The following is a 27,969-nucleotide window of genomic DNA, read 5'->3' on the forward strand; positions in this document are numbered from 1 at the left end:
AACCCTAACTACACATGCGGACACCGCCATGTTTTGGTGCCGTTAGTCAAAGTCCAAAGTCCGGTCGGCCTGCGCGCTCGATGTACTGGAGCAGTTCCCGCGAACCGACGCCCGTCTCCTCTCCTCGCCCCGCCATCTTTGTGTCCCGGCGGGGGCGCTCCTGCAGCCGACCTTGAAGGCGCTGGAGGCATTATCCCGGTTCACCCTCCACCGGCCCACGCCTCTCGCGCCCGACGTCTCCATCTCGCTCCCGGTCCCGCCGACCAACGAACCCTTGAGCGGCTCACCAAACTGACCGATTGACCGAGATGGCACAGAAACAGGTCCTTCTGTTCTCCAAGTCACGGCACCCATCGATCACCCCCGTTCTACATTATCCCACCCTCGCGTCCACTCCCTACACACTAGGGGCACTTTACAGAGGACCAATTAACCTGCAAACCCGCACGAGTTTGCGAACGTGGGAGGAAACCAGAACACCCAGAGGAAACCCACGTGGTCACTTGGACCTGCAAACTCCACACAGACAGCACCCGAGGCATCCTCTCTAGCAGTAGAATGATTGCTAGTTGTTAAACAGAGGCTGTGCAACTTGGAAGACACAAAGTGCTGGGGTAACTCATCGGCTCGGGCAACATCTCAGGAGAACATGGATAGGTGAGGTTTCGGGTCAAGGACTTGCTTCACGCAACCAGGGGTGGGGGGCTTGTGTGTACCTTGACTCTCCCACAAGGGGCGAGGCTGAAGTTGTCCCATGGCTGTAAACCATGGCCCGTTTCACAAGAGGAAGGTTTCGTCAGTCGGAGTCTGAAGGCACTCATGCATTTGCCAGTGTCCTGTCTCACGAAGGTTGAGCAGGAGCACAGGGGCCAGCGGGCACTGCGCAGGTGGGCAGGGTGGGCGTGAAGTGCAGTGGACATGGAACGTAGAACGGTACAGCACAGGAACAGGCCCTTCAGCCCACAAGCCGAACACCATGCCAGGTTAAACTAATCTCCTCCGTAATCCATACCCCTCCATTCCCTGCATATCCATGTGCCGATCCAAAAACATCTTAAACGCCACTATCGTATCTGCCTCCACCACCACCCCTGGCTGCACGTTCCAGGCACCCACCACCCTCTGTGTAAAAAGACAGAAGGCCAAGGAGGCCAAGCCAGTGGATATTTTTCAGGCATAGATGGATTCTTGATTAGTACGGGTGGGCAGGGGTTATGGGGAGAAGGCAGGAGAATGGGGTTGAGAGGGAGAGATAGATCAGCCATGATTGAATGGCGGAGTAGACTTGATGGGCCGAATGGCCTAATGCTACTTCTATGACATGAACTTATGAAGACTTGTCACGTACATCTCCTTTAATCTTTGCCCCTCTCACCTTCATTCTGCGCCTTCTAGTCTTTGCATTTCCATCATGGGGATGATGTTCTGACTCTCTGTGTGTAGGAAGGAACTGCAGATGCTGGTTTAAATCGAAGATAGACACACAATGCTGGAGTAACTCAGCGGGACAGGCAGCATCTCTGGGGAGATGGAATGGGTGACGTTTCAGGCCGAGACTACCTTCAGTTTACTTTAGTTTCGAGATACAGGGCAGAAACAGGCCGTTTGGCCCACTGGGTCCGTGCCGACCAGCACATTAACACTATCCTACAAAGCACTAGGGACTATTTTTTTACATTTACCAAGCCAATTAACCTACAAACCTTTGCGTCTTTGGAATGTGGGAGGAAACCGAAATCTCAGAGAAAACCCACGCAGGTCACGCGGAGAACGTACAGACAGCACCCATAGTCGGGATCGAACCCGGGTCTCCAGCGCTGCATTCGCTGTAAGGCAGCAACTCTACCGCTGCACCACCGTGCCGCCCTAGTCAGTTCTGACTATCTACCCTGTCGATCACTCTCATTATTGTATATAGATCTATCAGATCTCTCCTCAACTTCTGACACACCAATGCAACCACTCCTTAGAGCTAGCTAATACCCTCTAATGCAGGCAGTGTTGTGGTAAACCTCTTCTGCACCCTCTCCAAAGCCTCCACGTCCTTCAGTGATGGGGGCGACTTGAGCTGCATGCAATCATAATCATATTCCCAATTTATTAGTCATGAATGTTTTGCAACATACGAGGAATTTGGTTTGCCATACAGTCATAACAAAAAGGCAACAAGACACACAACGTCATAAAAATTTACATAAACTTCCACCACAGCGACTCCGCCACATTCCCCACTGTCATCATCATCATCGTCATCATTGTTGAAAACATCAACAGGCACGGTGCCTTACAATGTTATGTACGACAGTGATCGCAACTTCTACTGAAGTGTGGATGGCCGTTGGCTCGCTAGAAGCTCATCCGCCCTTTGACAGGTCTTATTTTTGGTCCTGCTGGTGGTCCACAGCCCCCTCCTCATCTGGCAAACCAGCTGGGGGAGACGGTTTAGTCGCCGACTATCCGACCATGGAGCGGGTAGCACGGGGTTACATGGTACCCGTGGCGGGGGAACTGCCCCCGACCTGGCCTCCCCCACTGTGAGGGAAGGCAATAAAGTCTTATCTTCATTTCTCCTTTCCTCCCACGGTCGTATACCCCGGATGCGGCCTGACCGAAGTTTTGTAAAGTTGTCATGTGGCCACGGTGAGAACCCGTGCAAACTCCACATTGACAGCGCCCGAGATAACCGGGCTTCTGACGCTGTGTGGAGGCTTTGCTGTGAAATCATTGCATGAAATATTCCTAATATGACTTCTCCTTGGCTTTCAGATCAGTGAAGCTACAGCAAAACAGAAACCAAAAGTTGAATTTTGCTTTGGTAAGTACTTAAGTTTCATGTCAACAGTTCAAAGCTAAAGGGCCTGTCCCACTTATGCGTTTTTTTTGGTGACTTGCCGTTCCCCTTCATAATCGCAGCAGGTCACCAAAATGTTTCAACATGTTGAAAAACCAGCAGCGACCTGAAAAAGGTACGATTCTTTGTGCGACTACTCACAAACATACAGGTGTTATTCCCTGTATGTAGGACCAGAGGACATAGTCTCAGAATAGAAGGACGGTCTTTAAGGAAGGAGATGAGGAGGAATTTCTTTCGTCAGAGGGTGGTGAATCTGTGGAATTATTTGCCACAGAAGGCTGTGGAGGCTGTCAGTGGATATTTTTAAGGCAGGGATTGATAGATTCTCGATTAGTACGGGTGTCAGGAGTTATGGGGAGAAGGGAACGAGTTTGAGAGGGAAAGATAGATCGGCCATGATTGAACGGTGGAGTAGACTTGATGGGCCGAATGGCCAAATTCCGCTCCGATCACTTATGAACAGGAGTAGGTGACGTTTTGGGTCGGAACCCTTCTTCAGACTGGGTAGAGGTGGTGCTAGTGGTTTGGGGGGGGGGGGGGGATTCTTGTATCCTTCTTGTTATTACATCTTACATCTTACTCAGCCAACAATGGACCTTTATGGGCTCCAACCCAGATTATGGGAGCAACTGGAAGACCACGCGGTCACGGGGTGAACGTGCAAACTCCACTTACAGAGAGCAGCCGAGGTCAGGATCGAACCCGGGTCTCTGGCGCTGTGAGGCAGCAGCTCCTCTATGCCACCCTCTAGTTACAAAGAGCCACCAGGCCGACTTTATCTCAGAGAAGGAAATCACCTCCTTTATTCGGTCCAGTCACCATTTGATTCCACACCCACAAAAATTCAGCGTTGAGGGCTTGTATTCACTGGTTCTCTGCCTCAGAGGGCGGTGGAGGCCGGTTCTCTGGATACTGTCAAGAGAGAGCTAGATAGGGCTCTTAAAGATAGTGGAGTCTGGGGATATGGGGAGAAGGCAGGAACGGGGTACTGATTGGGGATGATCAGCCATTGAATGGCGGTGTTGGCTCGAAGGGCCGAATGGCCTACTCCTGCACCTATTGTCTATTGTCTATTATTAACCTCTGATTCCCAATATTTGCAAGGAAATATTTTGTGATATTGTGACAAGCAGCATCCTTCGAAGAAGCAAGTGTACAGTTCACATCACAAATATATTGATTTTTTTAGTTTAAATATTTAGTGATACAGCGTGGAAAGAGGCCCTTCGGCCCACTGAGTCCACACTGGCCATTGATCACCCACACACCAGTTCTATTCTACACTCTAGGGGTATTTTTTGCGAAGCCAATTAACCTACAAACCTACACGTTTTTGGAGTGTGGGAGGAAACCGGAGCACCTGGAGAAAATCCACGTGGTCACAGGGAGAACGTGCAAACTCCCTACAGAGAGCACACGTGGTAAGGATCAAACCTGGGTCTCTGGTGCTGTAAGGCAGCAGCTCTAACCGCTGCCCCACTGAGCTGGGAAAGGGCATCTCAAGCACGCTGCATGTCGTGAAGTGTTTGATAGACCAGTGGTTTAGTGCAAAGGTTTTCCCCTCTCACTTATCATAGAAACATAGAAAAAAGGTGCAGGAGTAGGCCATTCGGCCCTTCGAGCCTGCACCGCCATTCAATATGATCATGGCTGATCATCCAACTCAGTATCCTGTACCTGCCTTCTCTCCATACCCCCTGATCCCTTTAGCCACAAGGGCCACATCTAACTCCCTCTTAAATATAGCCAATTAACTGGCCTCAACTACCTTCTGTGGCAGAGAATTCCACAGATTCACCACTCTCTGTGTGAAAAATGTTTTCCTCATTTCGGTCCTATAAGATTTCCCTCTTATCCTTAAACTGTGACCCCTTGTTCTGGACTTCCCCAACATCGGGAACAATCTTCCTGCATCTAGCCTGTCCAACCCCTTAAGAATTTTGTAAGTTATCCCACTTTGCGGAGTCTGCTGAGCCGATGAGATTCCCAGTTTCAACAGTATTTCATGGAGTACCGTCTTTTCTGTTATCGAGTGGCCGACGTATATTTTCCCGACATCACCCGGGACTGGAACACACGTTGGAGAATCTGGAAAAAGCAACATCCAAAAGTTTGCATCTTGCGGATGGAAGCCAGTCAAATTGGCGAAAGATAAAATAGAAAAAAATTCCTGCTCCTTAATTGGAATAATTGGACTCGTATCCAGAGGTCTGGCAAAATGATCAAGAGACAGGAGTTTGATTACATCGGGGATACTGGTGAATTTAAGTTCAAGTGAATAAATAAACCTGGAATAAAAATCTAGTGTCAGTAACATCGCCTACATAACCACTGGATTGTTAGTAAACCACTTGGTTGATTCAAGAAGTCTGGCAACTTTCCCCAATGTAATTCCACGTCCTCCGTCAAGTCTCTCGTCTCCACTCTGTGAAGACTGGACTAGGTGGTGAATCCAGGAGCAATGAGGGTGGCGTAAAGGCCCATTTAGTAGAACTCCAGCCACTCGGGTTCGATCCTGACCCCGGGCGCTGTCTGTGCGGAGTTTGCACGTCCTCCCTGTGACCGCTGTGGGTTTGCTCCGGCCTCCTCCCACACCCCAAAGACGTGCGGCTTCTGTAAATTGTCCCCAGGGTGTTGGATGGAGCTAGTGTACGGGGGGAATCGTTGCTTGGCGCAGACTCGGTGGGCCAAAGGGCCTGTTTCCACGCTGTATCTCTCCACATCTCAAGCAGTTATAGAATCACACAGCGTGGAAACAGGCCTTTTCGAGAACGTTACCGCTGCGCCAACGTGCCATTGTCTTCTGAGAAAAGAATGGTCTGATTGGACCCACACAATTAGTTTAGAAAAATAAGAGGCACACCTGGAGTATTGTGTGCAATTTTGGTCTCCTAATTTGAGGAAGGACATTATTGCTATTGAGGGAGTGCAGCGTAGGTTCACCGGGTTAATTCCCGGGATGGCGGGACCGACGTATGATGAAAGAATGGGTAGACTGGGCCTGTATTCACTGGAATTTAGGATGAGAGGGGATCTTATAGAAACATATAAAATTCTTAGAGGATTGGACAGAGTAGATGCAGGAAAAATGTTCCCCATATTGGGGGAGTCCAGAACCAGGGGTCACAGATTCAGAATAAGGGGTCGGCCATTTAGGACTGAGATGAGGAAAAACCTTTTCACCCAGAGAGTTGTGAATCTGTGGAATTCTCTGCCGCGGAAGGCAGTGGAGGCCAATTCACTGGATGTATTCAAGAGAGAGTTAGATTTAGCTCTTAGGGTTAACGGAATCAAGGGGAGAAAGCAGGAACGGGGTACTGATTTTGGATGATCAGCCGTGATCACATGACGGTGCTGGCTCGAAGGGCCGAATGGCCTGCTCCGACACCTATTTTCTATGTTTCTATGAATGTGAGATTCTGTTGGGCTTCGTTGGTCGATTGGGGCTGCATGGTGGCTCAAAGCTACTGCAGACAACGTAGGTGTTAAGAACCAGCCACAAAATATCCCTCCAAACCTGTCTTATCCATGTACCTGTCTAACTGTTTCTTAAATGTTGGGATAGTTCCAGCCTCAACTACCTCCTCTGGCAGCTTGTTCTTTCTGTGAAAAAGTTACTCCTCAGATTCCTATTAAATCTTTACCCCTCCACCTTAAACGTATGTCCTCTGCTCCTCGATTCACCTACTCTGGGCAAGAGACTACCCGATCTATTCCTCTCATGACCTTATACACCTCTGTGAGATCACCCCTCATCCTCCTGCGCTCCAAGGAATAGAGTCCCAGCCTACTCAACCTCTGTCTATATCTCACACCCTCTAGTCCTGGCAACATCCTCGTAAATCGTCTCTGTACGCTTTCTAGCTGACAATATCTTTCCTATAACACGGTGCCCAGAACTGAACACAATACTCTAAATGTAGCATGGGATGGTGAAATCTTTTGTTGCATACGAACTAGTCAGTGGAAAGACAATACATGATTACAGATGAGCCATTTATAGACAATAGACAATAGGTGCAAGAGTAGGCCATTTGGCCCTTCGAGCCAGCACCGCCATTCAATGTGATCATGGCTATGTAATCTTTACAGTGTCTAGAGACACGATAAGGGAATAACGTTTAGTGAAGCCAGTGAAGTCCGATCAAAGATAGTCCGAGGGTCACCAGTGAGGTAGATAGTAGTTCAGGACCGCTCTCTAGATGTGGTGGGATGGTTCAGTTGGCTGATGACAGCTGTGAAGAAACTGTCCGTGAATCTGGAGGTGTGGGTCTGTCTCCACACATCTGTGCCTCTTGCCCGATGGGAGGAAATGCAGCACAGAAACCAACTGTGAGTCAATATCCATTCCTGGCCTCGACAGCCCAAGAACAAGGAAGTTCAGAGCGTTGCATTGACTTGTGACATCCTCCTGCGGTGGTTACGCTGAGCTTCAAAGGTCAGGGTTGGGTTCTGGGCGAGTTTTCAAAGCCGCAGCACCTTCTCCGCCGCCTGCTTGTGTATCTGACGGTCTCTGTCAGGTGGGGTACGTCCTGCCTGACGCCTCCTTGCCTGGGTCTGGTGCCCTGGAATCTCCCGGACACCGAGTCCTGTGACAATCTAACAGGGCAGCCTCAAGCCATGCCCTGACCTCCCCTGCTCGACGGCCATGACCCTAACTCCCCTGATCTATGGCCATGCCTGACCTCTCCTGCTCGAGCACCATGCCCTGACCTCCCCACCTCTCCAACATGGTCTGACCTTCTGCTCCACCACCGTGGTCTCACCTCCCCTGCTCCGACACCTCCCCGGTTCGGACGTCCCCAGCTCTCCCACCACTCCCCGGCCTTTGAATCCCATCAGCTACAAAGATCATCCCACTGCAAGGTGTGACTCCAACCATTGGTGACCATTGACTTTGGTCAGATGTTGCTTTGTCATCATGGCCACCTCTCCTGTGGAATTCAACTCCTTGGAGCAAGGCTGTGACAGAGGCTGCCTTGAAACCCAAGCTGGGAACTTGGTGGGCAGGTAATTGAGTAAGTTCCAGCAGATGCGATTAGTTTATCTCCCTTCGCATCATGTTCTGCACGGACATTGTGGGCTGAAGTCCTCATCCTGTGGGGGCAGCATAGAGTTACTGCCTCGCAGAGCCAGAGACCCGGGTTCGATCCTGACTATGGGTGCTGTTTGTACAGAGTCTGCACATTTTCCCTGTGACCATGTGGGTTTTCTCCGGGTGCTCCGGTTTCCTCCCACACTCCAGAGACATAAAGGTTTGTAGGTTCATTGGCTTCTGTAAATTGCAAATTTCCCCTGGTGTGTAGGATAGCATTAGTGTGTGGCGTGATCGCTGGTCAGCGAGGATTCGGTGGGTTAAAGGGCCTGTTTCCACGTTGTTTATCTAAAGTCTAATAAAAGTCAAAGGCCCGCAGATGCTGGAAATACTCTGGAGGTCAGGCAGCATCAGCCTGTATCTCTAAAGTCTAACGTCTGTGTGTATGTTCTGAGTCTCATGTTCTGTGGCCACCAGTGTCAACAACATCTCTCCTCAGTTTGCTGGGGCGTTTCAGAGGACCTCAGAGCTCAAAGCATCTCTGTAGAACCAGTCAAAGCCCACCCAGTGCTTCTGATGTACAGTGGTGGGGCAGTGGAGACCGCAGTCATATGGTCATAAGTGATAGGAGCAGAATTAGGCCATTCAGCCCAGCAAGTCTACTCCGCCATTCAATCATGGCTGATCTATCTCTCCCTCCTAATCCCTTTCTCCTGCCCTCTCCCCATAACCACTGACACCCGTACTAATCAAGAATCTTATCTATCTCTGCCTTAAAAATATCCATTGGCCTCCACAGCCGTCTTTGGCAAAGGATTCCACAGATTCACCACCCTCTGACTAAAGAAATTCCTCCTCATCTCTTTCCGAAAGGAACACTCTTTAATTCTGAGGCTATGACCTCTTGTCCTCGACTCTCCCATCCTCTCCACATCCATTCCATCCAAGGCTTTCACTGTTTGGTAAGTTTCAATGAGGTCTTCCCCTCATCCTTCTGGAATCCAGCGAGTTCAGGCCCAGTGCTGACAAACGCTCTTCATATGAATCATTAGACTGCTGACTCCCAGCTGTGTTATGAGGTTGAATCTGGCACCTATTTGCTCTCTCAAACCAACTTGCCTAACCAAAACATTTCTATTTTAATTGCAGTCATAAATGCAGGCTTGCGTCGGTACTTCCTCCTGGCTAATGACAAGAAGGATCTCCTTGACTGGGTCGAAGCCTTGAACAAGTCCTGCAAGATTACAGTAAGTTTTACTTTCATCTCGTCCATTTAAGCCATGCTGGCATTTAATCAGGCGGGGTATTTAAAACAATAGTTTGGACCTAAGATAGATGTAGTAAACTTGAGAAAAGGAATAGGTGACTTCAGACTTAAGAAGGGTCTCGACCCGAAACATCACCTATTCCTTTTCTCCAGAGATGCTGCCTGACCCGCTGAGTTTCTCCAGCTTTCTGTGTCTATTTTTGGTTTACAGCAGCATCTGCAGTTCTTTCCTACACATGGAAGTTGGGACATTGTGTTACTGTTGCACAAGACGTTGGTGAAGCCGCATTCGGAGTCGTTTGTTTAAGCAGGAACTGCAGATGCTGGAAAAATCGAAGGTAGACAAAAATGCTGGAAAAACTCAGCGGGTGAGGCAGCATCTATGGAGCGAAGGAAAAGGTGACGTTTTGGGTCTGAAGAAGGGTCTCGACCCGAAACGTCACCTATTCCTTCGCTCCATAGATGCTGCCTCACCCGCTGAGTTTCTCTAGCATTTTTGTCAGCCTACTCACCTGTACGGCTTTGGAGTGTGGGAGGAAACCAGAGCACCCGGAGGAAACCCACGTGGTCACATGGAGAACGTACAACCTTCGTACAGACAGCATCCATAGTCAGGATCGACCGATCTCTACCGATGCACCACTGTGCAATCCAGATTGGGTGAATGCACAGAGTCAAGAACCAGAGGTGATACTGATGGTTTATGGTGCAAGGGAAAAGATTTAACAGGAACCTTTTTCACACAGAAGGTGGTGGTTATGTGGAATGAACTGCCAGAGGAGGTCGTTGAGGCAGGTACAAAACAGCACTTAAAAGACATTTGGACAGGTAGATGGATAGGAAGGGAGATCTTCCTCTTCTTCTTTCGTGTGGCGTGCACAGCCTAAAGTTGTTGGACAACTTGTTCTATTTGATCTTCCGTTTGTGCACGTCGAGTTGATTGCATTAGTCGAAACAGGGCGGACCACGTGAAGGTTGCAATCTTCCACCCTGGAAGGGAGATGTGGGTCAGACATGGGAAAGATGGGACGAGCTTGGTTGGCATGGACGGACGAATAGGGCCAACGGGCCTGTTTCAGTTCTGCATGACCACAGGACTTTGAAGTCCCCATACACGATGGGCTTCTCCATGGCGGCAGAGAGAGGAGGTTGGTCAGCGCCCCCTAGTGTGGGGCTGCATTGTTGCACCATCAGGTTATGTGGCTTACAGCAGGCTGATCCCCTTACATAGAAACATAGAAAATAGGTTCAGGAGTAGGCCATTCGGCCCTTCGAGTCAGCTCCGCCAGTCAATATGATCATGGCTGATCGTCCAGAATCAGTATCCCGTTCCTGCTTTCTCCCCTTTCTCCCCATATCCCTTGATTCCGTTAGCCCTAAGAGCTAAATCTATCTCTCTCTTGAATACACCCAGTGAATTGGCCTCCACTGCGTTCTGTGGCAGAGAATTCCACAGATTACAAAGGGCCCAGGAGACCACTCAGCCCTTCGAGACTAACACTAGTTTGTACCAACTTTTCGCTTACCTGCCCCCCCCCCCCCCTTCACCACTGTATGTGTCTGCCTCAAGGTCACCTGTGGTTGTCCCTCAGTCTAGCTGAGACTACTGGCTAATTGGGATGATCAGAATGGGCCGGCTAGTTAGGAGCAGGAATCGACCACGCGGCCTCTCAAAGATGCAGCGCCATTTGTTTAGTTTAGAGATACAGTGCAGAAACAGGCCCTTCGGCCCACGGAGACTGTGCCGACCAGCGATCCCAGCACACTAACACTTTTCTACACACACTAGGGACAATTTTTAAATTGATACCAAACCAATTAACCTCCAAACCTGGACGTCTTTGGAGTGTGGGAGGAAACCGAAGGTCTCGGAGAAAACCCACGCAGGTCACGGGGAGAACGTGCGAACTCCGTACAGACAGCGCCCGGGATCGAACCTGTAAGCGTTGTGAGGCCGCAACTGAGTGGGACCTGCCTGTAACCTCAGCTCTGTGACTATGTCTCCTCACGCTGACCTTTCACCCACTTGCTCGCCAAGACTCTAACCACCTCCACCTTAAAACATATTCAACGGCCCACGGGCCTCAGAATGTTTGACTCATTTCCGCCTTGAACTAGCAGCAACTTTAATGTTTAACCGTAGCCACTAGTTCCTCCCTCATGAGGAGAAGCACTTCTCTCCAGAGACGCTGCTGCCTGTCCCGCTGAGTTACTCCAGCTTTTTGCGTCCATCTTCAGTGTTCTCTCCACATCCACCTGTGGGAGGGAAGGTGAGATCCCCTCATGATCATGTACACTCTGCTTCAAAACAAGTCCTCCCTCAATCCTCTGGATACGACCATAACTTCCATTGAATCCAACCAGTCTGCCCTTTCCATCAACAAGTGATCTCGATATCAGCCACCCAGAGAGAGAGTTACAGCAGTGAACCTTAAGCATTGAAGCTCCCTCAAGATTTGCAATGCTGGATTGTCAGTCAGGACTGTTGCTTCTCCACATATGCTGCCTGACCAGCTAAGTATTTCCAGCAAAAGAGGGCCACCAGGTGTTGCGGTCACTCAGCTGGTCAGGCAGGATTCTCGCCTGGATAGGTGACATTTTGTATTTACAGCATTTATTGTTTGAGTTTTTTAAATTTGAAATGCAATGCAAAAAAACAACTCGTCCAACAATGGGCGGCACGGTGGCGCAGTGGTGGAGTTGCTGCCCTCCAGCGCTTACAGCCTGGGTTCGATCCCGACTACAGGTGCTTGTCTGTACGGAGTTTGTACGTTCTCCCCGTGACCTGCGTGGGTTTTCCCTGAGAGCTCCGGTTTCCTCCCACACTCCAAAGACGTACTGGTTTGTAAGTTGATTGACTTGGTGGAGATAGATAGGTTTTTGATTGGTACGGGTGTCAAGTGTTACGGGGAGAAGGCAGGAGTATGGGGTTGAGAAGGAGAGATCGATCAGCCATGATTAAATGGCGGAGTAGACTCGATGGGCCGAGTGGCCTGATTCTGTTCCTATCACTTATGACCTTGTGACTGCGGTCTCCACTGCCCCAGCACTGTACATCAGTAGCTCTGGGTGGGCTTTGACTGAGATGCTCTGAGGTCCTCTGAAACCCCTACGAAAACTGAGGATAGAACTGATGAACGACCCTTCTTTTGTCGCTAGGTGCCAAAAGGCAAATCAAGTGACCCGCAGCCCAGCGCTGAGATCACCAGCACTCCAGCGGAGGCCCAGACAGGACGCAAACAGATCCCGTACAAGACCGAAATCATCGGCGGGGTCGTGGTGCAGACGCCCATCGCTCAGGTGAGAACCACAAGGTGGCGCTGCGGTAGAGTTGCTGCCGTACAGCGCTGGAGACCCAGGTTCGATCCCAACTATGGGTACTGACTGTACGGAGTTTGCACGTTCTCCCCATGACCGCGTGGGATTCCCCCGGGTGCTCTGGTTTCCTTCCACACTCCAAAGACGTGCGGGTTTGTGGGTTAGAAACATAGAAACATAGAAAATAGGTGCAGGAGTAGGCCATTCGGCCCTTCGAGCCTGCACCGCCATTCAATATGATCATTGCTGATCATCCAACTCAGTATCCTGTACCTGCCTTCTCTCCATACCCCCTGATCACTTTAGCCACAAGGGCCACATCTAACTCCCTCTTAAATATAGCCAATGAACTGGCCTCAACTACCTTCTGTGGCAGAGAATTCCAGAGACTCACCACTCTCTGTGTGAAAACCAGGGTTAATCAGCTTAGGTAAATTGTGCATTGTCCCTAGTGTGTGTAGGATAGTGCTAGTGTACGGGGTTATCGTTAGTCGGCACGGACTCGGTGGGCCGAAGGGCCTGTTTCTGCGCTGTATACCAAGATGCTCAGTTAAAATAGTCCCTTATGCCTGCACGCGGTGGTAGAGGCAATGTTGCACGATACCGCAGTGAGAATAATTGCCGCGTGAGGTAAACCAGTCTAAAAACATCGCTCCGTCCAATCTGCTCTTGTGTTGTCCCTTCAGTGTTTAGTTTAGGTTAGAGTTACAGCGCGGAAACAGGTCCTTCGGTCCACCGAGTCACCCGTGACAAAGACACTTGGACGGATACACAATGTTTAGAGGGATATGGGGCATGCATAGGCAAATGGGGCCAGTGTAGATGGGACATCATGGCTGGAATGGACGAGTTGGGCCGAAGGGCCTGTTTGCATGCTGGATGACCCTGTGACTCCAGGAGCTGGGCAGGGCCCTCTGCTCCAGAGTTACTCTTTGGTTAAGACCCTGGTTCGTCCATGATTAGATGCATTATTTGGGAGGGTTGCAGTGAATGTGCCAACATTAGTTGAGTAAAGTTTGCATCAACTTCAGAGCGAGGGCCAGGATACCTGTTCCACACTTGTCACCGCATGAAAAAGTTGCAAGGAAGGCAGGCATGCATTTCTGGCGCTGCGGGTTTGAAGAACCACTTGTGCTGACAGCCTGTTCTGTTAGTGTGCGGGGATCACTGGTCGGCGTGGACTCGGTGGGCCGAAGGGCCTGTTTCTGTGCTGTATCTCTAAACTAAACTGAGCACATATTGTCTATCTGACTCTGAATAACTCCTCCGTCATCCTGAATCTAAATGTGATTTTGGCCTCATCACCAACCTGACCAATTCTTTTATTTTTCTTCCCCCTCTCCTCCCTGTGCCCCACCCATTTCTCCCACTACCTCGCCCCTCTTCTCCCCCCTCCCCCCACCCCCAACCCCCTTCCACTTCCCCACTCCTCCCCCTTCTTTCGTGGGGTAGACTGACTCCTCTTCCACCCCCCCCCGCCCCCCCCAATCTTTGCACACCCCAATCCTGGACATTCTACTTGTCACTTTAATTTCATGTATCTTGTGGTGTTTCATGATGGATTGGCAGACCAACTTCCCACCTGGGTTCAATAAAGTTCTATCGTATAGTATTGTACCGACATCCCTCCCTCTGGCTTCCCACTTCACTCCGATATCCAGTGAATAAAGCTCAGCGATACTGTGTGGAAACGGGGTCTTCGGCCCACCGAGTCCACGCCGAATGTTCCCGATGTTGGGGGAGTCCAGAACCAGGGGATCAGTGTAAGAATAAGGGGTAGGCCATTTAGGACTGAGATGAGGAAACACTTTTTTGACCCAGAGAGTTGTGAATCTGTAGAATTATCTGCCACAGAAGGCAGTGGAGGCCAATTCACTGGATGTTTTCAAGACAGAGTTAGTTCGATATAGCTCTTAGGGCGAAGATAGACACAAAGAGCTGGAGTAACTCAGCGGGACACGCAGCATCTCTGGAGAGAAGGAATGGGTGACATTCCGGGTCGAGATCCTTCTTCCGACGTCTCGACCTGAAACATCATCCAGTCCTTCTCTCCAGAGATGCTGCCTGTCCCGCTGAGTTACTCCAGCTTTTTGTGTCTATCGTCGGTTTAATCCAGCATCTGCAGTTCCTTCCAAAAAAAAGCTCTTAGGGATATCGGAATCAAGGGCTATGGGGAGAAAGCAAGAACGGGGTACTGATTTAGGATGATCAGCCGTGATCTTATTGAATGGCGATGCTGGCTCGAAGGGCCGAATGGCCTGCTCCTGCACCGATTTTCTATGCTTCTATGATTCATGGTACAGTTAGACGCATGTGTGGCCCAAGCATTGTGAACGCTGGGCATCGCTGGCTGATTCCAGTTTAGTTATCTCATCAGCACAGTCAACCACAACGCATATTTAGAAACTTCATTTGCATGACGCCTTTCCTCATTTGCTTTCAAAAATGGGCTGTTAACCGTTTGGGCTCCAGCGTGTCATAGAGTCGTAGAGTGATACAGTGTGGAAACAGGCCCTTCGGCCCAACGTGCCCACACCGACCAACAATGTCCCAGCTACACTAGTCCCACTTGCCCGTGCTTGGTCCATATCCCTCCAAACCTGTCCTATCCATGTACCTGTCCAACTGTTTCTTAAATGATGGGATAGTCACAGCCTCAACTACCTCCTCCGGCAGCTTGTTCCATGCACCCACCACCCTCTGTGTGAAAAAGCTACCCCTCAGATTCCTATTAAATCTTTTCCCCTTCACCTTGAACCTATGTCCTCTGGTCCTCGATTCCCCTACTCTAGGTAAATGACTGTGCATCTATTCCTCTCATGATTTTATACACCTCTATAAGATCTCCCCTCATCCTCCTGCGCTCCATGGAATAGAGACCCAGCCTACTTAACCTCTCCCTATAGCTCACACCCTCTAGTCCTGGCAACTTCCTCGTAAATCCTTTCTGAACCCTTTCAAGCTTGACAATGTCCCAGAACTGAACACAATATTCTAAATACGGTTCGAATGTCTGTTCGAAACGCCCTGATTCAAACAGGAATGCGGATTTTCCAGCATCTGCAGTTCCTTCTTGAACAGGAATGCGGGTTGCCGTGGCAAGGCTAAAGGGCTGCTAGACGGAACTCTGGACCTCCGATCCCAGAGACGGGAGTTCGAACCTCGATCCCGGCAGCTGGAGACCACAGCAATTCCATTTTTTAAAAAATGTAGTCGTGAAACAAAATATGGTCATAAATGATAGGAGCAGGAGTGGACCATTCTGCTCAATTGGTCAAGTCTACTCCGAAACGTGACCCGAATCGTCTTCAATTCCTTCTCTCCATAGATGCTGCCTCACCCGCTGAGTTTCTCCAGCATTTTGTGTCCACCTTCGATTTACCAGCATCTGCAGTTCTTTCTTCAACAAACTTAAGATAATACCGCTTAGGAGACCCAGAGATGCTGCTCATCCAGAGATGCTCCAGCATTTTGTCTACCTTCGGTGTAAACCAGCATCTGCAGTTCCTTTCTTCACAAACAAACTTTGGTGTTGAAACATTTAAGAAAGAACTGCAGATGCTGGAAAAATCGAAGGTAGACAAAAATGCTGGAGAAACTCAGCGGGTGAGGCAGCATCTATGGAGCGAAGGAATAGGTGACGTTTCGGGTCGAGACCCGAAACGTCACCTATTCCTTCGCTCCATAGATGCTGCCTCACCCGCTGAGTTTCTCCAGCATTTTTGTCCACCTTTGGTGCTGAAACAGTTCATGTAGGAAGGAACTGCAGATGTTGGTTTAAACTGAAGATAGACACAAAACGCTGGAGTAACTCAGCGGGACAGGCGGCATCTCTGGAGAGAATGAATAGAGATGCTGCCTGAGTTACTCCAGCGTTTTGTGTCTTATCTTCAGTTGAAACAGTTCACGGATCTTTCTCATTCCGCTAGCACAGTACCAGAAGGTAAATGGTTTTGCACAGGGCGGGTCTGCAAGATGCAATGGAAAGTCTGGGTTTAACCTATCAGAGGCTTACCAGCCGTGTGAGTAATCTTTGCCTTATTTGGCCTGTGACTTGCTTAACCTGATTCTATCAGCTCAGAGTGAAACCACTACCGTTTTCTCAACACTGGCGACAGTACTCAAAGGTGAACTTTTATTGCTTCAACCATCTTTCTTCACTTTGTTCCTGCGTACTTGTCTTTCATAATACCCTCTTTACACAAGCACAGGAAGAGCTCAGTGTCCTGTCCTTATGTGGCTCTGGTCTCAATGAAGTTTAGTTGAGTTTTAGTTTAGTTTAGTTCAGAGATACAGTGCGGAAACAGGCCCTTCGGCCCATCGAGTCCACGCCGACCAGTGATCCCCGCACACTAACACTATCCTACACACACTAGGGACAATGTTTACATACACCAAGACAATTAACCTACAGACCTGTACTTCTATGGAGTGTGGGAGGAAGCCGAAGATCTCGGAGAAAACCCGCGCAGGTCACGGGGAGAACGTATAAACTCCCTACAGACAGCACCTGTTGTTGGGATCGAACCGGGGTCTGCAAGCGCTGTAAGGCGGCAACTCTACTGCTGCGCCACCCTAGAGATACAGCATGGAAACGGGCCCTTCGGCCCACCGGTCCCGCGCCGACCATCGATCACCCGTTCGTACTAGTTCTATATTATGTCACTTTTGCGTCCTCTCCCTACACGCAGGGGGCAATTTACAAAGGGGCAATTAATCTACAAACCCGCACGTCTCTGGAATGTGGGAGGAAACCGGAGCAAACCCACGCGGTGACAGGGAGAACGTGCAAACTCTGCACAGACAGCAGCCGAGGTCGGGATCGAACCCGCCCCACACCATCCTGAATTACAGGCATATCTCTGGCCTTTCCAGCTGAACCTTGGAACTCCCACTCCCACACTCCCACACCCACGCTGACTGCAGTGCACGCCCTCACCTAACCAAGGGCAGCAAATTCACTTTGAAATGAAGGTCAAGCACTGAGCAGTCACGGCCAGGGCACTTTAGTACCACACCAGCACATCTGCCCACTGCCAAGTCATGGGTGCCCAGCGTGTACGTGGCAGGGGCATATCTAGGGCATTTCACGATGGGCACTTCAATGGTTGAGTGACGTGGTTTACCAACACTATCTTCAAGTTGCAGAAACAAAGAACGGCAGATAGACACATCAAGCTGGAGTCACTCAGCGGGACAGGCAGCATCTCCGGAGAGAAGGAATGGGTGATGTTTCAGGCCTAGACCCTTCTTCAGGTCTCAACCCGAAACGTCACCCATTCCTTCTCTCCAGAGATGAAGCCTGTCCCGCTGAGTTACTCCAGCTATTTGTGTCTATCTTCGGTTTAAACCAGCATCTGCAGTTGCTTCCCACAAAGAACTGCAGATGCTGGTTTACGCCAACGATAGACACAAAGTGCTGGAGTAACTCAGCGGGTCAGGCAGCATCTCTGGAGAAAATGTATGAGTGACGTTTTGGGGTCCTGAACAGAAATGTCACTTATCCTTTTTCTCCAGAGATGTTGCCTGACCTGCTGATTTATTTTGGCATTTTATATCCATCAGTCTTGAAGGTTTTTTTTGTTTAGTTTAGAGATACGGGGCGGAAACAGGCCATTCGTCCCACCGAGTCCGTGCCGACCAGCGATCCCCGCGCACTAACACTATCCTACATGCTAGGGACAATTTACAATTTTACCAAGCCAATTAGCCTCAAACCTGTACGTCTTTGGAGTGTGGGAGGAAACCGGAGCTCCCGGAGAAAACCCACGCTGGTCACGGGGAGAACGTACAAACTCCGTACAGACAGCGCCCGTGGTCGGGATCGAACCCGGGTCTCCAGCGCTGCAAGCGCTGTAAGGCGGCAACTCTACCCTTCGGCCCATTGGGCCCGCGCCGACCATCGATCCCCTACAATGTGGGAGGAAACCGCAGCAAACCTACGCGGTCACGGGGAGAACGTGCAAACTCTGCACAGACAGCAGCCGAGGTCAGGATCGAACACCGGGTTTCTGGTGCCGTGAGGCGGCAACTCTAACTCTGCGCCACCCGGGCCCTTTGTTTTGATCAGTGAAAGCTGTTGTTTTCACTTCCCCTTTTGGGCACCTCATTACGGATGACGGCCCACTTTGTAGAAACAGAATGTTTTCCCCTGGTGTCCCGTGGTTTGGTTCCAACCACAATACACCGGCGGGGAACAGTCACCACAGCTGCTGTCAAAGCAAGTCGTCTCTCCATCGCCTATCCTTCCCCCCCCCCCCCCCCCCTTCATTCCTCTCTCCGATCTCCCCCTCATCTCCCCCACCATAAGGGGTAGAGACTGCTTCCTGGGACTGCACTTACTCACAGCTGGGCTGTGCAGTGCGGTATACTGTCCCACTTGCCGATTTTATCGCCGGCTGCCGGCATCATTGACTGACTGTGTCAGGTCACGGAAAAATTAGCGGCGTGATGACGAATGACGCCCAGTGTCGCAACGTTTTTTTTTGTCGCCGCTGGATTTTTGAAATGTTCAAAATCTTTTGGCGACATTGATATGACGCCGGCAGTCGCCGAAAAAAATCGGCAAGTGGGACCGGCCCTTTAAGGGATCGAACCCGGGCCTGGCGCTGAAAGCGCAGTAAGGTAGCAACTCTACCTCTGCGCCACTGTGCTGCCCTTGATGAAATGATTTAAATATGCAACAGGGTCTCCTACATCCAGCAGCTTTTGGGACTTACATAGAACATAGAAAATAGGTGCAGGAGTAGGCCATTCGGCCCTTCGAGCCTGCACCTATTTAATAAGTGATGGAATGGGATTGCTCCGAGAGTCTTCATTGATCAGATGGGCTGAATGGCCACCTCTCCCACACAGAAGTGTTAATAGGTTTGTTGGCCCCATACTCATGAGCAAAAAAGCCTGTACTTCCTCGGATGGCTCTGTGCCATAGAAACATAGAAACATAGAAAATAGGTGTAGGAGTAGGCCATTCGGCCCTTCGAGCCTGCACCGCCATTCAATATGATCATGGCTGATCATCCAACTCAGTATCCTGTACCTGCCTTCTCTCCATACCCCCTGATCCCTTTAGCCACAAGGGCCACATCTAACTCCCTCTTAAATATAGCCAATGAACTGGCCTCAACTACTTTCTGTGGCAGAGAATTCCACACATTCACCACTCTCTGTGTGAATTTTTTTTTCTCATCTCGGTCCTAAAAGACTTCCCTCTTATCCTTAAACTGTGATCCCTTGTTCTGGACTTCCCCAACAATCTTCCTGCATCTAGCCTGTCCAACCCCTTAAGAATTTTGTAAGTTTCTATAAGATCCCCCCTCAATCTTCTAAATTCTAGCGAGTACAAGCCGAGTCTATCCAGTCTTTCTTCATATGAAAGTCCTGACATCCCAGGAATCAGTCTGGTGAACCTTCTCTGTACTCCCTCTATGGCAAGAATGTCTTTAGGAGACCAAAACTGTATGCAATACTCCAGGTGTGGTCTCACCAAGACCCTGTACAACTGCAGTAGAACCTCCCTGCAGACTTGTACTGAAAGCTGCTCCAAGAGTGGACTACCTGATTATCATTGGTCTAGCCCACTCCCTACCCCTATGTCTATAGACATAAAATGGCGGAGTAACTCAGCGGGACAGGCAGCATCCCTGGAGAGAAGGACTGGGTGACGTTTCGGGTTGAAACCCTTCTTCAGACTGAGTTCTGAGGAGCTCTTGAGTCTGAAGAAGCGTCTCGAACCGAAAAGTCATACATGCATATCTTTCATTCATTGTTCTTTATCTCTCTACATCACCGTCTAAGTCTCTCATTTCCCTTATCCCTATCTAGTCTGAAGAAGGGTCTCGACCTGAAACGTCACCCATTCCTGCTCTCCAGAGATGCTGCCTGTCCCGCTGAGTTACTCTGGCATTTTGCGTATATCTTTGGTTTAAACCAGCATCTGCAGTTCCTTCCTGCGCACCCCTATCCCTATCCTCCCCTCCTCCCCCCTACCCTCACCCCCACCGTGGGCAAGTGGCACCTCCTTGCTCAGTGTCGTTCTGCTTTGCCCCCAAGGTGAACGGAGGAGAAGGTCAGGAGGGCACCGAGCCGCCCACGCACAGCGTCCTGAAACGTTCCGTTAGCGGCATTCCCGTGTCGGGGAACAAGCCGGCGTGGGGGCCACAGGTGTACAAGAGCGGCTACTGCGTGAAGCAGGGCATTGTGGTGAGTGGCACTGAGGGCATCGCGGGTCCCACAGCCAGCTAATCCCCTCCATTCCTCCCCTCCCCTCCCGTGTACTGTGGTGCCTTCAAATGGGGCTGCACTGGTGTCTGACAACATATTCACAACACATAGCAGCAGAATTGGGCCATTCGGCCCATCCAGTATACTCCACCATTCAATCATGGCTGATCTATCTTTACCTCTCAACTCCATTCTCCTGCCTTCTCCCCGCAACCTTGCCTCCACCGCATTGAATTCCACAGATTCCTTCCTCTGGCTTCACTATTCACACCACCTCAACCCTTATTTTTTTCCATCCTTTCATTTTTTTTAAACTCTGGACTTTGTACATCCATCTGCCTATCAACCAACCCTTCCCCCATCTCCCCCTCTCCTCCTCTCCCTCCTCCCCCCTTCCTCCCCTCCCCGTAGTCTGGACCCAACTATCACAGCCCTCGGGCTCCTCCTCCTCCTTTTTACTTTCTTCTCCCCGCCCCCCCCACCCCCCATCCGTCTGAAGAAGGGGTTCGGCCCGAAACGTTGCCTATTTCCTTCGCTCTATAGATGCTGCTGCACCCGCTGAGTTTCTCCAGCATTTTTGTGTACCTTCGATTTTCCAGCATCTGCAGTTCCTTCTTAAACACTTACCAGGCTTATCCTGCCCCTCTTCTCTTCCAGCTTTCTCCCCCCCCCCCCCCCCCCCCCCTTCTCTCCAACCAGAATCAATCTGGAGAAGGGTCCCGACCTGACCCCCTCTTCTATCCCTTCTCCACTCCCACACCCCCCTTTCTTAAGCACCCTCCCCACCCCTGTGCCCACCTGGTCCTCAACCTATTTCTCAGCCTCCATCTCCATTCCCACAGTCAGGAGGTCTCCAGATGGGAATCAATTCGATGTTCCGTCAATGTATAAGAGTGTGCCTTGTAGCTGCACACCACCGACTGCTGACTTGTCTGTGTGTTGTTCATGTTGTAGAGAAAAAGTTGGAAGAGGAGATACTTCATACTCGACGAGAACTCGTTCAGTTACTTCAAATGTGAAACGGTGAGTTCCACGACACGATCCGATAAGATAGAACTTTATTTATCCCAGGAGGAAAATTGACCCGGCAACAGTGATAAAACATCAAACATGAAATTAAAGTGACGAGTGGAAAGGATTGGGGATGCGCAAAGATTAGAGAGGGGGAAGGGGAGTCAGTCTCAGTCTACCCCACGACAGAAGGGGGAGGGGAGTTGTACAGTCTGATAGCCACAGGGAAGAAGGATCTCCTGTGGCGTTCTGTGCTGCATCTTGGTGGAACCAGTCTGTTGCTGAAGGTGCTCCTCAGGTTGACCAGTGCATCATGGAGGGGGTGTGAGCTGTATTGTCCAGGATGCTCCGCAGTTTGAGGAGCATCGTCCCCTCCAAGACCAACCTCCCGTGAATCCAACTCCAACTCCGCCCCCAGGATGGAGCTGGCCTTCCTGATGAGTTTGTTGATCCTGTTGGCATCTGCGGCCTTCACAGAGTGTTGGGGATTAACTCTGATGGCTGTGCGGGAAATTGGCCCTTGGGTTAGTGTAAAAGAGCAGTTAGTGGATATTCTGCTGTAACCCAGCGGTATGAATATTGATTTCTCTAACTCCTTGCTTTCCCTCTCTCCCCGTCACTTCCCCACCTTCATTCTCCGACTAGTTTCACTGTCCTCCTGATTCATTTTACTGTTTGTTTGCCTCGATGTCACCTTCCCCTCAGCCAACAATGAACCGTTGTACATTTCCTTGAGCACCGTCTGCTTTGATCTCTCGTTTTCACACCTTACCCTTCCACAAATCCCTAGTCTCCCTCTCCCCTGACTCCCAGTCTGAAGAACGGACTCGGCCCAAAACGTCACCCATTCCCTCTCTCCAGAGATGCTGCCTGTCCCGTTGAGTTACTCCAGCATTTTGTGTCTCATTTAGTGGATATGTATCCAGAGGTGGGACTGTGGAAGGGTGTTCATGGCCAAGTGTTATCGAACAATTGTGCTCTCCTATTCTACATTCTAACTTGGTTTAGTTTAGTTTAATTTAGAGATCCTCTTATCGAGTCCACATCACAAGATTAGAAATTGCTCAGCCGGAGCTGAACGCACTTCTCGGCATCTGCACACAATGGCGTCTTGCGATTCTTGCGCTTCTTGTGCGTGGTGGTGGAAAGATTGGTGGAAACAGGGCCGCGACGTGAACGCTCTTTCCTTGACCACAATTTAGCGCGGAAACAGGCACTTCAGCCCACCGAGTCCGCACTCACCAGCGATCCCCGCACATTGACACTATCCTACACACTAGGGACAATTTACACTTATACCAAGCTAATTAACCTACAAACCTGCACGTCTTCAGAGTGTGGGCGGACCTGAAGATCTCATAGAAAACCCACACGGTCACGGGGAGAATGTACAAACTCTGTGCAGACAGCAACCGTAGTCGGGATCGAACTCGGGTCGAAGGCAGTGACCCTACCGCTGCGCCATCATGCCGCACAGCTTGCTGGCCTCCGTTCTACATCAATGAGTGAGAAACGGATATACTCCCCATCAAGTCTGGAGTCAGGCAGGGTTGCCCACCCTCCCCTGTAATCTTTATGTGCGATATAGAACCGGCACGGTGGCGCAGCGGTAGAGTTGCTGCCTTACAGCACCAGCGACCCAGGTTCGATCCTGTCTGCACGAAGTTTGTACGTTCTCCCCGTGACCTGCGTGGATTTTCTACGAGATCTTCGCTTTCCCCCCACACTCCAAAGACGTACAGGTTTGCAGGTAAATTGGTTTGGTATCAATGTTGAAATTGTCCCATGTGTGTGTAGGATAGTGTTGATGTGCGGGGATCGCTGGTCGGCGCGGGCTCCGTGGGCCGAAGGGCCTGTTTCCGCGCTGTATCACTAAACCCTAAGCTAAAAAAAATAGATCAGCCGTGATTGAATGGCGGAGTTGATATGATGGGCCGAATGGCCCAATTATGCTCCTGGAAGGTATGAACATGAAACTAAATTAAACTAAACCTCCTGATAGTTTTTCGTTAAATAATTTTAAACTGTTTGTGGTTTTGTTTAGGAAAAAGAACCTTTACGAGCCATCCCACTAAAGGACATTCAGAGAGCTCAGGACTGTAGCTGCAGGTAAGAGGAACCGTTTAATCCAGTCCAGAGCGCAGGAGGATGAGGGTGATCTTATAGAGGTGTACAAGACTATGAGAGGCATAGATAACGTGCATGCACAGAGTCTTTGCCCGCAGTAGGGGAATCGAGAACAAGAAGACATAGGCATAAGGTGGGTGGGGAAAGATTTAATAGGGGTAACTTCTTAGCATAAAGGGCGGTGGGTGTATGGAACGAGCTGCCGGAGGAGGTAGTTCTAGAGGAGGGACTCTCGTAATGTTTAAGAAACACTTAGACAGGTGCATGGGCAGGCCAGGTTTAGATGGATATGGGCCAAACGCAGGCAGGTGGGACTAGTGTAGATGGGACATGTTGGTCAGGATGGGCAAGTTGGGCCGAAGGGCCTGTTTCCATGCTGTGTGACTATGACTTCCCCACAGTTTCTCGTCGTGCCCCCATTACTAATTTTGTCGTTCCTTTTGCCCGCAGCCAAGCCCTGATGAGGGATAATTTATTTGAAATGGTGACAGCGACTAGAACATTCTACGTTCAGGTAACTCGGTCAAAAAAATATTTAAACATTTCACTCTGTTTGCACGCAAGAAGATTTACCGGAATGTTGCCGGGACGTGAGGGCCTGGGATGTAGGGAGAGGTCGGGCGGGCTGGGACTTTATTCCGTGGATCGCAGGAGGATGAGGGCTGATCTTATAGAGGTGTATAAGATCATGAGGGGAATAGACTGCATGAATGAACAGAGTCCTAGGATAGGGGAATCAAGGTTTTAGAAGGATGAGGGAGGATCTTATAGAAACATATAAAATTATAAAAGGACTGGACAAGCTAGATGCAGGAAAAATGTTCCCAATGTTGGGCGAGTCCAGAACCAGGGGCCACACAGTCTTAGAATAAAGGGGAGGTCATTTAAGACTGAGGTGAGAAAAAACTTTTTCACCCAGAGAGTTGTGAATTTATGGAATTCCCTGCCACAGAGGGCAGTGGAGGCCAAGTCACTGGATGGATTTAAGAGGGAGTTAGATAGAGCTCTAGGAGCTAGTGGAGTCAAGGGATATGGGGAGAAGGCAGGCACGGGTTATTAATTGGGGACGATCAGCCATGATCCCAATGAATAGTGGTGCTGGCTCGAAGGGCCGAATGGCCTCCTCCTGCACCTATTTTCTATGTTTCTAAGAACCAGAAGGTGAGAGGGCAAAATTGAATAAGGACCTGAGGGGCAACATTTAAACTGTCATAGGTATATTAAAAGAGCTGCCAGAGGAGGTAGTTGAGGCAGGAACTAGAACAGCATTTAAAAGACATTTGGACAGGTATGTGAATGGGAAAGGTTTCGAGTGGTTTGGGCCGAACACTAGCAGGTGTTCCTGGACCTGAGTTCGATCCTGACGACGGGTGCTGTCTGTGGAGTTTGTACGTTCTCTCTGTGACCGCCTGGGTTTTCTCCGGGTGCTCGGGTTTCCTCCCACACTGCAAAGATGTCGAGGTTTGTAGGTTAACTAGCTTTGGTAACATTGTAAACTGGCCCTAGTGTGTATGATAGTGTTATTGTACGGAGTGACCGCTGGTCGGCACGGACGCGGTGGGCTGAAGGGCCTGTTTCCGTGCTGTGTGAGGAAGGGATAACTAATCATTGTGAAGATAGTCGCAAAAAGCTGGAGTAACTCAGCGGGACAGGCAGCACCTCTGGAGAGAAGGAATGGATGACATTTTGGGTCGAGACCCTTCTCCAGACTGGACTGGGCTAAGGGAAACGAGAGATATAGACGGTGATGTAGAGAGATAAAGAACAATGAAGGAAAGATACGCAAAAAACTAACATGATCAAGAAAACTATATGTAGGGTGAAAATGAGAAGCTGGTGCGACTTGGGTGGGGGAGGGATAGAGAGAGAGGGAATGCCGGGGCTACCTGAAGTGAGAGAAATCAATATTCATACCACTGCCCAAGCGAAATATGAAATGCTGTTCCTCCAATTTGCGTTTAGCCTCACTCTGACAATGGAGGAGACCTAGGACAGAAAGGTCAGTGTGGGAATGGGAAGGAGAATTAAAGTGTTTAGCAACCTGGAGATCAGGTTGGTTCAGGGGGGCTGAGCGAAGGTGTTCCGCAAAGCGATCGCCCAGTCTGCGTTTGGTCTCGCCCATGTATAAGAGTCCACATCTTGAACAGCGGATACAGTAGATGAGGCTGGAGGAGGTGCAGGTGAACCTCTGCCTCACCTGGATGTGGGCAGCTTAGCACAGTGATACAGGTGGGGACGGCAGGGCAGCGCCACATAGTGGCCAACAGGCAGTCCTGCAGAACATGGTGTGTAATATCATCGTTCCACCAGCAGGCGGCACTGCTGTACATAAGCAGGGGGCAATGGATTCTGCAAAGCCATGCTGAATCTTTCCAGAGATGGACACAGAAAGATGGAGTAAAGGGCGTGTCCCATTTTCACGAGTTAATTCAAAACCACTGCCGAGTTTAAAGGACCTAAAAAAAAAACAAGATCGTGGTAATATACGAACTCCTACGACCTTCAACGACTATGTTCACGAACTTCTACGAGTATGTCTATGAATTCCCACAACTATTTCGATGCCCTCCTTACGAGTAAAAAGTTGCAATTTCTTTCATCCCGACCATTTTTTTACTCATGGACATTTTTTATCGAGCTGGAAAAAACGTCCCAACTTACCTAATGCCACGAGTACCTACGGCTGGCATAACGAGCCGCTACGATATATCTACGGACTCCTACGACCTCCTACGGACTCGTTACGAACATTCTGCGAGTTTGAATCAAGGGGAAAAGGAGTAGGTGACATTTCGAGACGAGAGAATGGGGTTACTTGAAGTTCAGGAAGTCACCCTTGCATCCCCTCTCACTCTATCCCCCTCCGCCCCCCCACCCAAGTCGTACCAGCTTCAAAGACGTCTTGTTGAGTACAGACAGCACCCGTGGTCAGGATTGAACCCAGGTCTCTGGAGCTGCAAGCACTGTAAGGCAGCAACTCTACCGCTGCGCCGCCGTGCAGTAAATAAAATTAGTTCTATTAATAAAAAACTCAATATAGTGCAAAAAAAAACAAAACAAAAACATCTTTGGTTTGGCCGACCTATCGCATAATGGCACCATTCAAACTCGACTCTGCGAAAGGATTAAGACACATTTAGCACCAATAAACAGGATTGTTTAGTTTAGTTTAGAGATACAGCGTGGTAACAGGCCCATCGGCCCACCGAGTCCACGCCGACCATCGACCGCCCGTATACGAGGTCTTCGTTATCCCACTTTCACCACAATTTCCAGAAGCCAATTAACCTACAAACCTGTACGTACAGGTAAGGAGAGTGTTTCTAAATTTCTCTATATCACTGTCTATATCTCTTGTTCCCCTCTCCACTCCGTCTGAAGAAGGGTCCCGACCCGAAACACCACCTACTCCTTTTCTCCAGAGATGCTGTCCGACCCGCTGAGTTACTCCACCTTTCTGTGTCTATCTATCTTCGGTTTAAACCAGCATCTGCAGTTCCTTCCTACACATTACCCCTAAAGGGGCTGTCCCACTTGGGTGACCTAATTGGCGACTTCAGAAGAGTTTGAAAAAAATGTCATGTTGAAGACCTCCTTTGACTATGTTGAAAACCAGCTTCGACTAGTTACGGAAAATTGGACACCGAATAGTGGAGAGTGAAGACCACCTCCTTCGATTTCCTTTGACCTTCCTTCGACTTGTTGAAGACTACCTTTGACTACCTTCGACTACCCTCGATTACCTACGACTAACATGCCGACCTACCACGACCTACTACGACTAAACCTACGAGTAAAAAAAGTATCCGTTTTTCCATGGTGACCTTTTTTTACTTCCGGGCATTTTTTAACGTTGAAAAATACGCCGCGACCTAGCTGAGGCCTCGAGTACACGGGGACTACTCTCGAGCATGAAGGAGAGTTACGAAGACCTCCTACGACCTCGTGTCAACCATGCTGCGAGTATGAGTCGAGGGAAAACTCGCCAGAACTCGCGGATTAGGTCGCCCAAGTGGGACAGGCCCTTAAACGTTTCCTATCGGTACATTGAAATGTCTTTTTTTGCATACAGATCAGTGAGAATATTGCCATATATAAATACAATATCTGATCAAGTACAGGATGCATAGAAAC

At 49.8% G+C, this 27,969-nt stretch overlaps 2 protein-coding genes across 4 annotated transcripts in view; one reads left to right on the forward strand and one right to left on the reverse strand.

Moving 5' to 3' along the window:
- Positions 1-27,969, forward strand: part of plekha2 (pleckstrin homology domain containing A2) — a 331,260-nt gene that overhangs the window by 297,105 nt on the left and 6,186 nt on the right. Inside the window, exons 4-10 of one of the 3 annotated variants that reach the window (XM_033013854.1) lie at positions 2,767-2,815; positions 9,039-9,136; positions 12,316-12,456; positions 20,527-20,676; positions 21,652-21,720; positions 23,753-23,817; positions 24,286-24,349. In XM_033013854.1, coding sequence (XP_032869745.1) covers positions 2,767-2,815; positions 9,039-9,136; positions 12,316-12,456; positions 20,527-20,676; positions 21,652-21,720; positions 23,753-23,817; positions 24,286-24,349 — 636 coding nt within the window. The remainder of the gene's footprint in view (positions 1-2,766; positions 2,816-9,038; positions 9,137-12,315; positions 12,457-20,526; positions 20,677-21,651; positions 21,721-23,752; positions 23,818-24,285; positions 24,350-27,969) is intronic. The other 2 variants (XM_033013856.1, XM_033013855.1) reach the window with 2 other exon arrangements.
- LOC116967306 (soluble scavenger receptor cysteine-rich domain-containing protein SSC5D-like) overlaps positions 1-27,969 on the reverse strand; it is a 173,562-nt gene that overhangs the window by 29,109 nt on the left and 116,484 nt on the right. The window lies entirely within an intron of this gene.

Source organism: Amblyraja radiata, chromosome 39 (genome assembly GCF_010909765.2).
Source record: "Amblyraja radiata isolate CabotCenter1 chromosome 39, sAmbRad1.1.pri, whole genome shotgun sequence".
Lineage (NCBI taxonomy): Eukaryota > Metazoa > Chordata > Chondrichthyes > Rajiformes > Rajidae > Amblyraja > Amblyraja radiata.